The sequence below is a fragment of the Fringilla coelebs genome (genome assembly GCF_963513975.1).
Source record: "Fringilla coelebs genome assembly, chromosome: 8".
NCBI lineage: Eukaryota > Metazoa > Chordata > Aves > Passeriformes > Fringillidae > Fringilla > Fringilla coelebs.
Window position 1 is genome coordinate 3,955,036 of NC_140066.1, and position 16,413 is coordinate 3,971,448.

The 16,413-nt window shown below is 44.1% G+C and overlaps 1 protein-coding gene across 1 annotated transcript in view; it reads right to left on the reverse strand.

The window, feature by feature from the left end:
* Positions 1 to 8,394: 8,394 nt before the first annotated feature.
* MCU (mitochondrial calcium uniporter) overlaps positions 8,395 to 16,413 on the reverse strand; it is an 82,254-nt gene continuing 74,235 nt past the window's right edge. The window contains exons 4-8 of the mRNA XM_084210124.1: positions 16,166 to 16,270; positions 13,768 to 13,928; positions 13,083 to 13,286; positions 11,459 to 11,575; positions 8,395 to 10,357 (exon numbers count right to left, since the gene is read on the reverse strand). Of these exons, the coding sequence (XP_084066250.1) occupies positions 10,280 to 10,357; positions 11,459 to 11,575; positions 13,083 to 13,286; positions 13,768 to 13,928; positions 16,166 to 16,270 (665 nt within the window). The 3' untranslated portion in view covers positions 8,395 to 10,279. The remainder of the gene's footprint in view (positions 10,358 to 11,458; positions 11,576 to 13,082; positions 13,287 to 13,767; positions 13,929 to 16,165; positions 16,271 to 16,413) is intronic.

Sequence of the window (16,413 nt, forward strand, 5' to 3'; positions counted from 1 at the left end):
CTTCTAGATGGAGGGGATGGGATGCTGAGTGATTGACAGAGAGCCAGGGTGGGGATTTGGGGATGATCTCAGCAAAGGAAAAGGATTACACAGGTGAAGGGAGGGGGTACACTCTGGGGTAAACCATTTGGGAAAAACACTGGGATACAAAACCAAAACTATTATAAAGTATTACAAGGTATAAAACCACACTACAACAATGGATAATTACAAAAGTGGTTTTTTTCCTCCATCTTTGACTTAACAGAACCCTTGTGATCTGTTCTCACCCCTGGGGAGAAAAGGTGATACTGGATAACTCCTTGCCTTGTGGAAAATCCTGATAGCTTGCCTTAAAGGTCTTGGAGGAACAAGTAAATTAACAGAACTCTTAAAACGTTATGCAACAGTCTGACTGGCTGTTTAGCTGATGGGTAAAAAGCAAGATACAAGCAAATCTGAGGTCCAGGTAATGATTTTGCCGTAGGAAATACACCCTGGGATCTAGCCTAGGACAACAATCCTCTGGTCAAGACCAACTGAGCACCTGCAAACCCCTCCTAAAGTCACTGGTAACTCTCCCAGCCTTGGAACAAAGGTCTATATCTCAAACAGCTTATGCAGCCTCTTTTAAAACCCACCCACAGCCAGCCCTCACAGCTGAGCTGCCAAACCTTTTCAATCATTGTCTTACAATCTAGAGGGTGTGAAGGTCTGACTTGAGACCTTCTGGGGAGCAACACGTTAAACCCTCTACACAGCTGTTCCTTGCAAGCCCACAAACCCTCCTGCTCTGCACAGGAGATCAGCTGCTTTTGAGCAAAGTGAAGTGAGTGTTTGTGGGGGCAAGACATGAACACATGGACTTCCTGGCAGTGCTCAAGGAGTGTGTCCCTTTTCAGAGGCCTTTCTGAACCTTCTGCAAATAATTAAAATATGAGAGTACCACAGGGAGAACATAAATGAAGAATTAAAGTGTTCATTAAATTTTCAATCTCTTCCTAATTAACCCTCATTTGGCAGCTTCCTCACTGGAAGTCCAGAGGTTCCATTTTGCCTTACATTTAATACCTGATTAAGCACAACTTATCCATGACAAGCAATTCCCCATTAACCAAAAGGAATGCTAATACTGCCCAGAGTAGGGAAAATTGATTACCATTTCCTAAAATTAGGCTAATAAAACCAATCACTCTCACAAAATGCATCTTGGACTGCAACAGCCTCAACCTTCCACATTTTTTTTGAAGTTCCAAAGCTGTTTTGAGCATAATGTGATGGAGTTTGGGTGAGGGAGGAATACTATGCTCTTTCTGTTAGAAATACAAATGATCCTGGTTCATTATTTTGGTTTGTTTCACTGACTTTAAAGTGGGAGCTACTAAAGTGCTTCAGAGAATAGACTTCAAGTCACTCTTATTTAGCTGTGTCCTCTGTAAATATCTGTCCCACAGATGTGCTACCTTGTAAAAATATCTCACAAATATAACATCTCTCATGTCTTCCTCAGCCACAGATACATTTTGCTTGGTCTCAAATCCAGTATAAAAGGCAGGAGCAGCTGCCAGAGTCAGGAGTGCTGCAGAGCTGGCACAGGGAGCGTGGATCTGGGTTATGGAGGGATCTCCAGTGCCACGATTCAAAGACATGCAGAGGAGCTGATTCACTGCCACCACAACCAGCCTGGTTCTCCTGAGAAGCAGGGAATCTCTGATGGGATTCACCAGGCATTCCCTCCTGAGCTCTCCTTTTCACCTCCCTCTGCTTGCCTGTCCCTATCCACAGACAGCAGCAGCAGTGCTGTAAATCCCATCCTCCAAAAGCTGGTTTGATTTCTCCCAAAAGGAAAAGGTAGAACAGAGTTTCCTCCAGGCTTCCCTCAGTGTCATTCCCTTGGTTTCCACAAGAGGATTTGGTGTGGCCTTAGGGTGAGTCACTGACTGAGATGAGAAGGTTTTCATGTTGTTAAAAGCCAAATGAGGTGAAGCAGGAATGCCCTGTCAGCTTCCCAGCTGGGCAGCACTAAAAATACCAACACTCTCATTAGCTTTCATGTAATTATGAAATATCCTTTGGAAATAGACTCTGGGAACGCTCAGCTAGGGAGATTACATTGTCTCCTAAACATCCAGGAGGTAATTTAAAAGCAAAATTTAGTGAGATGAACATGCAGCAGCTCAGAGGGAGCTGGAAGAAGGCACATCAGGGGAATTGAGGTAGCATTCCCTCACATCTTTCATTCCCTTGAGAGCTTCTGGCAGGAGTGAGGGGGAAGCAAACAAGCAGAAAAAGCAGACAGTGCTCTTTGGAACACTGCACATCCTCACAGCCACCTTTGGACTGCCAGTGCTGCCCCACACCAGCCTCCCTGCAGACACCAAGCAGTCTTTGGCAGCACAGCTTTTTCATTTCCATTAATTAAATTGAGTTTTTAAGAAAAAAATTCCACAAAAATAGAGAAGGGACTGATCAGCCTCTCCCCTCTTCTCCTCAGACTACAAGCTTGGGGATTTGCACAAGATGAATAACTGTCTCCAGCTCACTACTTTTCATTTTTCTGGGCTCAATTCTTTTCCTCCTCAATGCTTCTTGTGTGGCCAGAGCAATTGAGGCTGACAAGCATTAGCTACAAAGCAAAGCTTTTCCATTTGTAAGCTTGATGCTATCATTAGTTCTCTGACTGACATGCTAGCAGCTAGACTGGGTGACAAATCAGGTGACAAATCAGGCTCCAGCAAGCACTGGTGAGTGCCCCATCCTGCAGAGATTAATCCTGGGTGCATTGTGCAACTGGAGGTCTCTGCTCCAGCATAACTAGGCAATAAAGGGAGCAGCACTACATTATGGCACTAAATTCAGTTCAGATTTGTCAAGGAAGCAGGTGAAAAGGTAGCATAATGTCTACTCATAGAGCCTGTCCTCCAAAGGAGAGGAAAATCCCACAGTGTCTTGGCAAAAGAGTTCTCCCATTATGGGAGCCTTCACATAATCCATGATCCTCTGTAACAGAAGGATCTTTCCAACTGGAAGGAATTTCACATCACCTTCAAACAAAAGGGCTATTTCTCCCACCTTCCAGTCTTTCACCTAAGAATACCAAGGCTCACCATGAACCTTAGAGATGGCAAACAGAAATAAGGCAATGCCTCTTTACTCACCCATCGAAGACACTGGCTGGAGCTGAACAACAAAGCAAATACAGAAAAACAAGTACTGGAACATCCCACTGAGCCAAGGAAGAGCCACCACTCAAGGGACAGAGGCTTCAAAGTCCTTGTACAGGCTGTGGCTCTTGCAGCCTTCCTCTCAGTGGAGCTTCTGACTCTAGGCTTCCAGAACAGCAAGCGTGATTGCTCTCCTGGAAGTTTATCAGAGGAAGAAGCTGAAGGGACGTGGGCTACAGCTCCAGCCTTGACCTCCCCAGAGTAGCTCTGCCCCTGACTGACAGCAGGGATGTACTCACTGATCAATCTTGTTTTTTGGACTTGACCTGCTATTGTTTTCTGCCCTGACTGCCCCGCAGTGACACCTCCACTATCTTATCCAGAGAAGAATTCTAACCAGGGACACCCGGACATCCCGAAGGGATGGAAAAGAAGCACAGATGGGTGCTTGTTATCTGTGCTCCTTCCACAAGTTCCACTCCATGGCTCCCTCCAGGCAGAAAACACCAGCTAAGGAGCCTTAACTGCAGGAAATAGTGGCCAAAGGAGCAGCACTGATCCTTCCGAGCACAGATTGCAGAGGAGTGCCTGGAGCAGAGCTACAATGGGAACATCAGTCAAACTGAAAGACTGGAGTCCCACAGGGAAATGAGCTGTTCCTCAGCTACACAGAGGCCCTTGCCACTCCTGGTCACACAACCTGACCACTGCAGCAAGATTATCAAACAAGGCAAGTAAAGACAGTTTTCTGCAGTGCTCTTACAAATCTCTTGTCTTGAAAAAATAAACCAATCCCAACGTTATGGAGTTAAATTTAGGTGCAAAACTGAGTATCTAAGAACCTCTCCTGACTAGCTCAAACCAAACTGGGCTGAGGCACAGGTGACAGCCACAAGCTCTAGATGCAGCACACTGAAATATGTTCTTAACCACAGCAAACCCAGAAAGGATTTTCCCCTCTCACCTCACCCCAAGAGCTCTCCATCAGCAATGAGAGCAGCTGAGCCTACAGTTATCACACAATCAGGCAAGTGTGGGAATTCCCCCATTCCCTTGGCATCCTGCATTTCTGCAGCAGGCTGGCCTAAGAAATGACACCAAGCTTCAAATCCCAGCAGGAAAGAAGTGGCTCCATTATTTACATGATGAATTTGCACAACACAGAGAGTTGGGTGCTTGTCTGCCTTGCAGGGACTGTACATTACAGAAAATTCTCAATGGCCTCTCCCTGTTGGGGTGTGCTCTGGGAGTGAAGTGCAATGTGCTGCTCTACTCCACCCCAGCACAGGAGTTCTTTTTTCAGTGGTGAATGATTCTAAGGAACAACAACCAAAAAAAAAAAAAACTCCAAATAAATTATTGTTATTACTCCCATAAGGAAAAAAAAAAAATTCTTGTGGCTCTATTGTGCTGACAGCTGTGCAGTACCAGACAGGTTTTTCCAACAACAGGAAAAGAGAACAGATTCACTACACAAAGCTATCAAGGCAGATAACCCTCAAGAGGTGACTATGTGAATTCCCAGAAGAGAAACTAAAATTGAACAGAGAATACAGCAAGCCACTGGAAGTTCTCTTTTGCCTCTTTCATTGAGAGGCTGCTTCATACTTATGATGCCAGGAAAATAAAACTGACAAGCCTGAATGGAATGCTCTGTTTGTGTCACAGGTGTGTACAGCTCCCTGAACCATCTCTCACCAGCTGCTTTTGTTTTGTAGCTGCTAGATGAGCCTGTTATAACAAGGTTTTGACAGGCACATGGAAGTGACTGACAGCTGACAATTAACACAGAGAAATGAACAGCAGCATGGCAAATTGGAGCCTCAAAGGTGTCACCTACAGGCCCTATCAAGTTCTCAAAAGTGGATTAAAGCAGGAGATGCCCCAGCATTCCCAGAGAAGATACTATTCCAAATCACCACAACATCTAACTGAAGGAAGTGGTCTCAAGCTGGAGAAGACAGCCAGACTACCTCTAAACATTTCTGGGAAGAAGCACCAGAGGCAACTCTTCTATCAGCAGCTCCTCTTTGAAAATTAATTTGGGTGATACTCATAGCTCCAATTCCCCCCCAAACAACCTATGTCTCAGTGAGCTGTAACAGTCCTGAGAGGATAAATGGAGGGAAAAAATCCAAAGAAAAAAACCTCCCTGCAAGGAGATGCTGTGGGAGAGACACAATTCCAATAGGGCATTCTGTAGGACCTGCACTCTCCAGCAAATATGTTGTCCCCAACCTCCACATTTGCACCCCAAGGACTGATGCACCCAACACCCCAAAAAGAATCAGCTTCAAGTTAGAATCTTTTAAAAGAAGGCACCAGTACTGTTTAAAAGATATGAAGAAGGAAGGAAAAATTAAAATAGAGGGCAGGGATTTTATTTTGGTACCTAAGAGGGATTTTCTAAACCTGCTACAAAGCCTGTGCATGTCTGTTCTTAACACAAGAAAAATGCTCATTTTGCAGGTGGCAACCACCCTTCTTATGGAAGAGAGATCTCTGCAGGGCTTTACCACCCTCACACAAGGAACTCAAAGCATTGGCTGAGCTGGAAAGCCTCCTACAGTGTGCAATGGACTCGTGAATAAAAATGCTTTGGCATTTGCTGAGGTGGTCTGTGTTTTGTCAGAGCCACCTCTCAGGACACAGCAATGCCTGGGAGGTGTGTGAAGCACGGCTCTAGGTGCAGGAACCTGCAACCTGCCTACAAGGAGCAGGAGGAAGAGCTAATCAGCACTTCCTGCTGCAGGGAGGGAGGAGAGCCTGGCACACAGGACAGGCTCCCCTGTGTGGGATTGACTGGAGGATGCACGCTCACAATAAGCCCTGACAGGCAGCTGAGATGGATTGCACTGAAGTCAAGGACTTGGAGATAGGCCTTGTTGCTGTAAACAGCTTGTTCCAGCACTCAGAGCCAGTGGGAAGGGCTGTGGAGATCAGGGAGGGAGCACAAGCTGAGTGAAATGGGAGCAAACTCCACACAAGTACAACACTGAGAACCCATTCATATCACTCACAGTTATGGGGAACAGTTATTTCCTTCCCCTTAGTGGAACACTGTGATGCACAACTTGGTGTTTCAGAGTGTTTTTCCACAGGTCCTACAAACCCAGCATATTTTCTATGCTCCTCCATTTTCAGATGGAGGAATTAGGGCATAGACAGCACACCAAAAACTGCAAAACTAGTCAGGGGCAGAAAGAGAAGTCATCTTCTAAGAGCCCTCAGAGCCACAGCAGCACAGCCTAAGAGCAGTTCTCCCCTTCTTCAGGGCTTAGATACACTGCAAGTCAAATTTTCATTACTGGATTTTACTTTTCATTCTTTTAAATGCCAGTAAAGAAAATAAGCCTGATGGGTTATTTAAAAGGAACAATTAGCATCTCTTGGGATAAGTAGAAGAATACTTAAGATATAAAAATCTCCTTCCTCTGTGAAAATGAAGCCATACAATGGGGCACTGAGGAAAGAAGCTTGCTTTTATAACTCCAGACACAAAAAACCCAGGGGACAAAGAAATTGGTCCACTGGCCCAAAGACAGGGCAGCTTGGCCAGCTTCACATGGCTGGCTCAGTGCCATGGTCTGACAGCCAACAGCAGCTTCAGAGCATCATGCAAACCCTCTTAAAGCCAACATGGAAGCTTAAGAACTTGCAGCAAAGTGATCATCATTGCTGCCTGCCAGGCAGGAAGGGTTCCAGGGAGAAAGAAAAAGGGTTTCTTCTTTGCTCTTCAGGAAAGAGGAGCCATGAACAGCTTCCCTGGAGGGGCCTGCAAGGCAGAGCCTCACGGGTGGGGCAAAGGGAACTCAGTGCTGTTCTCCAGGAAGCTTTGGACTGGTCTATGTTAAAACCCTAGATACTAAGAGTTTTGGGCTTTCTATACTAAAAAAACACAGACCCTCAAGAGACCACTACACTTAACCTAAAGCTGTAAAAAACCCCCCAAACTTCCATACATTTATTTGAAAGCTCCCTCACAGAAGAGGTTAATCAAAATCAGTAGAAAAAGCAGCACCTGAGCACTGCAATGCTTCTGCTGCTTCTCCTTCACCAGGGCTGAGGAATGCAGTGGCACATTAACATTCAGGCAGCACTGCCTGCTCTGCAAGCCTGCCAGGGGGACAGGACCCTATCTATCACCTGCCTGGCTCCCAAAGGGGAAATGCTGCTGCAAGAGTGTGTGCTGATGTTGAGATAAGGGATCAGGAGAGCAAACAAACCCTGCCCTTCCCTTCAGTGTTAGCATTCCAAGGCACTGAGACTGGAGTGGGAGGCTTGTGGATTTCAAGGCACAAGTGTAGCCACCCTCCTTACTTTTGTAACTCACACTATCTCTGGAACAACATTCATTCATGTGCAGGAACAGTTTTGTAACAGTATCTTCTTGTTTTCAAAACAGAGATGGTGGTGCTAAGATGTCACAAAGTCTCCTGCTCTCCTGGATGCCAAAATGGAAGATTTCTTATGCAACTGAGCCAAACAATTTACCTAAGGGTGGCAGCAGCTCACCTGGGGACAGCAGCAGACTAAGGGCTGCTTGGAGGAAGGAGGTCTGTCAGCAGTGATTAAAGGGAGGTGACAACAAACAGCTTCCAGCCCTTCCCCTCCACCTTTGAAAAACACAAGAGTTGGCTTTTTCAAAAACTAGCTAATCATGGATGGTAATTTTTTTAAGCAGTCCACAGGCACGATGGAAACCTGCACCAAACATCTCATCCTAATAATCCATAAAGTCAGGACAAAGCACACTGCTGATTCCCAAAGGTAATGAACAAATCACGTGTCACCATGACAAAACAAACCACTCAAGGGCCCAGAAAGAAAGGAACTGAAGTCTGACACTCCAGTTTTTCTCCAAAACAGCACTTGAGTGCATGTAGAAATACACTGACACCACAGGTACCTCTTTTGGGTTGCTGGGCATTACTGCCCATATATATTCTTATCCTGCTACTATGCTGGCCAAACAAAGGAAGATCTTTCTAGACCAAATTTCTCTACCTCTACCTCACCACCTCAACTGCTTCTGAGATCCCTGTGTGAGGCAGCCAGGCCTGGCAGCCACATCTCCATCCAGGCTTCTTCAGGAAAACTATTATCTGCACCACCACGGCCTCAGTGAGGTAAGGTCAGTCAGGAAGACACAACCTAAACGAAAAGAAATGGAGGAAACTCAGGAAAAAGCTGCCACACAGGGAATATTCTCTTCTCAGCTGGGGAAAATAACATTATTCAAGAGCACTGATTCAAAAATTGAATAGTTATTTATTGTTCCAGAAGTACATTGCTCTTTTATACATATTTCATAAATGATACAGGATTTTACACATGTTCAGGTTTTTTTTTTTGTTCTTTTTTTTTTTAAAGAAGGACTTTTCTCCATGCTCCCTCCCTCATCCCAAACACACACCAAGGATTCAGCTACAGGATTGTGTTCACTTTTTTTTCCCTTTTAAAACTCATCACACAAACATGATAAAACAGATAAAAAATAATCACACAATGTAATTAAATGGAAAGACAGAGGAGAAGGGGGAGGGAAGAAAAAAAAACAAAACTAGAAACATGCACCCATTCGGTCCAACATGCCACTGAGTGAGAAGAGGCAGCAATCCCAGCTGTGTTTCCACATCTGCAAGGCACCTGGCATCTGGTTAATACTGAATTATTTTCTTTCCTATATTTTTAAAACATGGTTCTCCAAAAAAACCCCAGAAGCCTCTTTCCATGACACAGTGAGGAGTAGTAGTGAAACATCAAAAAGAAGCAGCCAGCCTTTCTGTATATAAAGCTTAGTGTCCTTCTCCCACCTTCATCCTGTCTCCACAGCATTTATCAGCAGGGTACTAAACCAGACTGACCCGCTTTGAGTGAAGAGATGTTTTATCTGCTTAGAAAGCAGCCAGCCTTGGCTAAGAGAGAGGGCAATGGGTTGACCTTCCTTCCTTTATTTCTTTTCAGCTAAGAACCAGAGATGTCATTAGCCACTCCTAAGAAATTCTGACCTGTGGACACAAAGTTCACTTAAAGCTACTAGATCAGGGGAAAGTGCTACAGAACCAAAGCAGTTCTGTGTCTTGCACTGCAAGATCCCCCAGGCTCTCAAAAAGCCTCTGGGCAAGGGAAATGCTTTGACAATATGTGAAACCTTCTATCCCATTACACAAGCAGTCAAGTACCAAGTTCCATTATTCCATGTTCCAGAACTGTTCATTTTAAAGCAGGAGTCATGATTCTGGCAACAGTTTTGTAATCCTTTAAGGCCTCCCTAATTTCATAGTCCAGGTGGCTCTCAGATTGGGGGTAGGAAGAGGGGAACCTCCTGCCTTAAGACTGAATATAAAAAACCGCTCATGCAATGTTGCCATGGATTTCTAGGAGGAGCTCAAGGGCATTGGGATGCAAAGTTTCGAGAGTTATTCCGGAATAATCCAAAACAACTATTATCAAATGTCCAGAAGAAAACTCATTCCTTCTCTCACTGGGCTACAACCAATCTGTGCTACAAATAAGCAAAGGAGGAAGTCAGTGGAGCACAGGGGGTGGGCTGGGAAGGGGAAGCTCACGGTTTTCCAGTAGAAAGCAGTCTTGTAGTAACTTTATAAAAGAGACCAGGTCTGACCAGAAGTGTGCGTGTTAATGGCGGTGGAGTGCAAGTTCTGATCACCAGCCAGAGCTCCAGGTGGCTTGGATTCTTTGTTCATTTATTTTTTTCTCCTTTTGTTTTTTTTCAAGAGAGAAAGAGAGATTGGAATCAGGTAAAGGAAAATTTAAAAAGCTAAGCAGGCTGCTGGTGTCTTATCAAGAGGCAGACCCTGCAAAGCTGGAAGAAGACACCCCTACACCCCAGCATTACATTCTCTTCATGAACCCCCCCAATCCTGTACACAATCGCCATTCTGACAGTTTTTAAAATGTGACTATTTGCCAAGCCCTTTTCAGAACTAACATTCCACAATGTCCCATCTCCAGATTTAAGAGATTTTCCCCTTTACAGTCCTTTGTCTTGATCAAAGGTAAAAACCCTCCACCCCCCACACCACGTCCCAGCTTCCACCTGCAATGCTTTAATTAAAAAAGGCAAGAGCTATGAACAGGTTTTTTGCCGGGGTTCAGAGCTTCTTTGCTGATCAGTCCTTTTCAGAAATTTGCTGGATGGGCAGATGAACTTGCAGTGGGTCTCGAAGCCTCTTAAGGTCCAATTCTGCCTAAAAGTAAAAGACATGTTATAAAGCACAAGCTCCCAAAACAGCTTCCCCCAGTACCATTTCCCTTTAGAGAAAGAAAAGCTTTCCCACATTTCCCTTGTTTTTCCCCTGTCCAGCAGAAATTTGCCCAAACAGTGAAACAAAGTTGAAAACTCATATTTACAAAAACCATTCTCTGAACTTGTCTGCACACAGCCACGTAAAGGAATAGGGCAGGGGAGATCTGGATCCCCATAAATTCACTGGAATATTTTTTAAAACAAGCCAACAAAAATCCAACAAACCAACATCCCAACTAGATTATTAGGGATGGTTGATTCTAGAAGAAAAGCTCCAGGAAAATATGGCCATCCAATGGCATCTGTATTCAACATGGCATAAGAAACCCCAGAAGGACCTTTGGGTCCTTCCTTATGGAGTTTGCTCTCCAGAGGTAGAGTTTGTCTTGCCTTGGATATCTTACATTGTCACTTCCAGAGCCTGGGAATAAAGGATGATAGTGAGCAGTGAAAAATAATGTGGTAACTCTGCTTTTTCTGCTCACACCATCCTTCTGCAATAAGCCTCTGAGAAACACAAGGAAACATCTCTATCCTTCGCTGAACAGATCCCACAATGTGGATAATCTGTCAAGAGTGTCTGTCTCCAGAGTCTGAGAAATCTGCCCCCACTGATTTAAACAATACAGCTACATTTTCTGAACATTATTTTCCAGGACTGCACTGAAGTGCTATGTCAGGAAGACCTGAACTGAATGGATGCAAGACTTCATTCCTCACTAAATCCATCTGGTGTGTAGGAGCTGAGAAGAAATCTTGAATTAGGTTCCTCTGAGGCATAAAGAGTCTGAAGCAACTCAAGATTTACCAGCAGTTTCTGAAAGGCCCTTAAAGATTGATATGGGTTTCATGTTGATTTACATTTCCACTTCTATTCCTGGTAATATCAAAGCCAATTCAGTGATTGCAGAGGGGCTGTGACAGGAAAATGTGCTGAAAACTTAAAATACATTCATTCTTGCTTGAGGTGTGTCTATTAACAGCAATGAACAGCTAGCAAGCAGTAATTTCCTTATCTTGTTTCTGGAAAAATTTTTGTTACCTGAGCAATTGCATCCTTGAGTTGATTGTATTTCTCTAGATCAAATCGTGTCTTTTTGGCTCCTTTATGGAAAAATAGTAAGTACTGTCTGTCTCTGGCATCTGGATAAACATATTCCTAAAGAGAAATAAAGGAGAGAAAATAGGAATAAAGCTACAGCAGGAGGCAGCACAGGATGCCATAGCACAGTGTCTCAGGTGTTTTTGGGGAGAATAACCAGTTCCTGACAGAAGGCACAAGCCTGGTCCAAGCTCACACACTGGTGGGTGACCCCTGCCAGCAGCTAAACCCCCACCCAGTCACTCACTGCTGCATAGCTGGATGGGGGAGAGAAGAGCACCCAAAAGTAGGAAAAAAACCAAGAAATATTTAAGTGTGAAGTTAAAGACAGTTTAATAACTGAGGGGAAAAACCCCATAACAACATAAGAGTGATGCAAAAGCAATCACTCATCACCTCCTGCCAGCAGACCAATGCCCAGCCAGACTCTGAGCAACAGCTGCTCTGGAGAAACTCCCTCCCAATTTATTGCAAGATGTGACATCAATGTGGTATGGAGAATCAGTTTGGTCAGTTCAGGGCAGCTCTCCCAGATGTGTTCCCTCACAACACCTCACCCACCCCCTAGTCCCTGAGATGGGAAGAAGGGGGCTGGGGAGGGGGCAGAGTAGGGAAGAACAAAAGCCACAGAAGGCCTTGATGCTGTACCAGCACTGCTCAGCAACAGCAAAAGCACTGCTGTGTTACCAAGGCTGTCTTGGTCACCAATGCCAAACACTGCACCACACCAGCTGCTCTGAAGAACATTAACTCCATGCCAGCCAGATCCAGCAAAGTCAGACATTTGCTTCTCTACTCATTTGTTACACTCCAGCAGTGAGTTACTAGCACCTTCCTCCTGTCCCCAGTGTGCCAATCCTTCCATGCAGAGACAAGAAGAACTAACATTTCCTACTGACAAGTTTGTGGGGAAAAAAGGAGGGAGAAAAGCTATAAATACTGTCCCTGAAATGATGCAGCTGACAGACCCTTGGGACACCATGCTGGAACACCTGCAGCATCTGTTCTGATGGCCCTGTGACAGCAGAGACACTTTGAGCCTTCCCTGCCTCATTATTTAGGCAGAATTAGGAACTGATGAGATAAAAAAACCAAGCACTAGAAAATCCATAGAGAATCTGTCACAATTACAAGGATCCAGAGACAGATTCTTCATCTGGATGGCAGGCCAGATCTGTGAAAGGTATTTCCAACAAGATGCCTGATCCCTGGGCATGTGAGAGGGGTGGGCTTCCTTGAAGCTCAGAAGGTATCTCAGGCAGCCATACCTGTCTGTACTGACCATATCTGCCAGCAGATGAATCTGTTTGGCTATAGTGAGTCACCAAACACTTTTAGAAAAGTATTTCTGGTAAGACAACCAGCCAGGACCACCATGAGAACACACCACAGCCACACACCACCTCCCTGGTCAGCACAAATTAAACAAGTGACATCTGTGTTCCAATAGGATAAGGAAGGGGCAAAGCAGCTTCTACCAGGCCCAACTGTGCTATTTTTCTAGGGAGTAGAGCCCAGAGAAAGTCTTCTACTGAAGTATCAATATCAGCACATCAAGTCCTACCTGGCGGGTCATTACGAAATAAGCATACATTGCCATGGCACTACCATAGGTGATGAAATAGGTGACTGGTTCCATAATGTCCCAAGAGTATTCCCACCAGGTGAGGCGGGCCAGAATCCCAAACTGAGTGGCCATGTAGGCCAGGCCTCCCCACAACACCAAGGTTGTCCTCTTCTCTGCTTTCCTGCTGAGCTCCATCCTTACCTGCAGAAGGCAGAAACACACATCTTGCAGTCTCAGAAGTAATTATGTTAATATTGTTAAGAGATAATAATGTAAAATCGGTCCCTTATATTAATAGCAACACTAAGTGGTTTGAAACATGATTTGATTATGCATGATGCTTATATAAACAAACCTCAGCCTCTTTTCCATCTCTATCTTGCTGTCACCTATACTTACTCTGAGCATGCTCTGAATGTCTCAGGACAGTATTTATTTCTCTATGTTCAGAGATGTTCTGTTGCATTAGCCCCAGCTTTTATTTACTAAAAAGCTCATTTCCAACTACTTGAAGCAAGGAAACAAAATATTTCCACAGAAACTAGAAGCAGACATGGTTTGGTAAACACTTGGTTCAGTGATCTTAAAACTATTTGAAGCATGCCAGGGACCCAATTAAAACCTGGAAATACATCCAGGCTGCATTTGGAGGATAAATACAACACACTGAGAAACTCCTTACTTTTTCTAGAGGTGCTAGTTGCTCCTTCAATTGCTCTAGTCTCCCTATCAGCTCCTTCTCCTTGTTCAGCTGGTGCTCCTCGATGCTCAAGGCTGTGTACAACTGCTGAACCAACGTCTTCACATCATTCAGCGTCGTGGCATTTTCATGGCTTAAGAGCTCTAGGGAAAAACAGAGGCTGCTTTAACACACTGTGCCCACAGGGCTGCTCATGGGCCCTTGGGGAACCGCTGTTAGTCTGCACTGGAAATGAACAAAACTATCTTCTCAACAAAGAGGCCTTTGGAAGAGCTCCAGCACTCTAAGACAATGTGATTCCCTTGAAAGAAAAGCAGGCCTTACTACTGGATACTCCTAAAATTTGAGAAGAAGAAGGAAAAGAGAGGTGTCCTATAAAGCTGGCCAGATTATCCAACAGCTGCTTCTGATTCATATTTATATACAAGACAAACAAACCAAACTAGCTACGATCCATCACACCAGCTGTCAAGACACGAGCAGAATTCAGAATACAGACCACCAGCAACCAGTTATTGGTGCTGGCAACTGAACATTGTGGGTTAAGGATCCCACAACAGCCTCAGCAGCAGCACTTGGAGTGCCAGGGCCAGGAATTGTTTCCCAGTGCTCTGTGGGTAACACCCCTTGCTGTGCTGCCTGCAAAAAAGTGAAGCTCTCCCACACAGTATCTAGAAACAAGAACAGGGCCACGACTAAAAACACCTTTATCCTTGCATTGCAGCTCAAAAAGGATTCCTAGAGGATACCAGTTCTTAAAGGAGTTGTGACTACTTGTATTGTTTTACAGTCCACATGGAAAAAAAAGAGGTTTGAAATTAAAGCAAAATATTTTGACATGAACCAAATAAAAACATTAATTTTTGTAGCATCCTTGGACTTGTAGCTAAGGGTATCAAAATACAATTTCACCAACTCAAAAAGCTACAGACAGCTTAAGTTTTAACACAAGCAGCTCAAGACAAAAAAAAGTGACTCAGTTGCCTGTGCCAAGACACACAAAGTACATAATTTCATTCTAGTTAAAGGGCTCCTGTTCTCCTACGAAGAAAAATCCATGTGTTCCTAATGAGGCAAACATCAAGAAGCACTTATTTAAAATTACAGTATTCTGGCATTTCCATTCTCAAATACACAAGGTGATCTTGTAAAAATGGAAAGCAAGAGCTGAAAAGTTTGACAGAACTAATCTCAGTGCCTATTTGCAGGCACAATCATTTTAGCACAAACTATAGAAATCTCCTTGGCAAGTGCATCCTAGGAGACAATTTCCTGTAACCTTGGTGATCCCAGAGCTCACCTATCAGCACACAGTGGGTGACAGCAGAGTAACTTCTTTGTGTGTGTGGTACCCAGTGGTTCAGATACCCAGCATAAGCAGAGAGCTTTCTGCTAAGGTGCTTTTGATGAGATGGGAAAAAAAATCATCTCTAGCAGAGGTCAGTCTACCCAATATTTAGGGGAGAAAGACCATCTCACCCAGCACACTGCACTCCCAATTCCAGAATAACAGAACAATAAAATCCCCCACATCTGTGAGCCAAGAGCCCAACAGAAACAGCATTTCCCAAGCTGTCCCTCTTGTTTAAATCCTCAGAGGTAACTAGAGGCATCCAAGAAGCTGGTGTTTTATGAAGCTGCCCAGAAGAAAGAGGGCAGATAAAAACACTGAGTTCCTGCCTCCCCCAGTAATGCTGAAACATCTCAAAAGCTTCTTTGCAGGCTGAAAATCTTGAAAATCTTCACATCTTGAAAATCACACATGTTCAAAGAATATTATTGAAATTGATTTTCTTATTGACTCAAAATAGGTTGCTTTCCTTTCCCCTCCCACCTGATTCTTCTAAGGGCACAGTCTCCTTTATTTCACTGTTTGGTAGCTAACAGGGTTTTGAGGTTTATCTGCAATATTTATTCTGCAGTATTATCTGCAAAGTACCACACTTAAATGGAAACAATGTTAGCTGTCAGGGGAAGCAACAATTTATTCTTCCAAACCAGACAATCTAAGTTTCAATCTAATTCCCATCTTGTCCTGTATTCCTTCAGAATGAGTTAAATTAAATTACTTTCCAGTAATTATAAAAAAATTTGAAAAACTTAGAAATTAAAAGGAATTCTATTTCTTTGTTTATTCCTCTTGAGGGCTGGGGGCACTAGCTTTGAACAGAATGAAATATCTGCTTTTCATTAGTGATTATTCTGATTACTTGGATATCTCTAAATTGGGCTCCAAGGGCAGGATTAGAAACCAGGAAGTTTCCCTTTAGAAACAACACTTTGTGCTCCTGAACAAGTTAATAAAGCATGTTGCAGTGAAGCAGGGACTGAATGCTGAGATGTACTCCCAGTGCTGCAGGCTCCCAGCAGGCTGCTTTACCTCTCTTTGGTGGTCTGACGTGGTAGGAGACATCATTAATGATCAGTTTGAAGTCATCCAGCAGAAGCAGGTCTATGCCTGTGGAGGAGGCCACACGTGTGCCATCTGGAAGGAAAACACAGATGATGCATTAAGCAGGAGGAACAAAGAACTTAAACATGCTGTGGCTAAGCTGTAACACCATCCCAAGTCCAGCTGTTTGGTTTCTATTCTTTGTAAATATAATAATGTAAATATTATTTACAGAA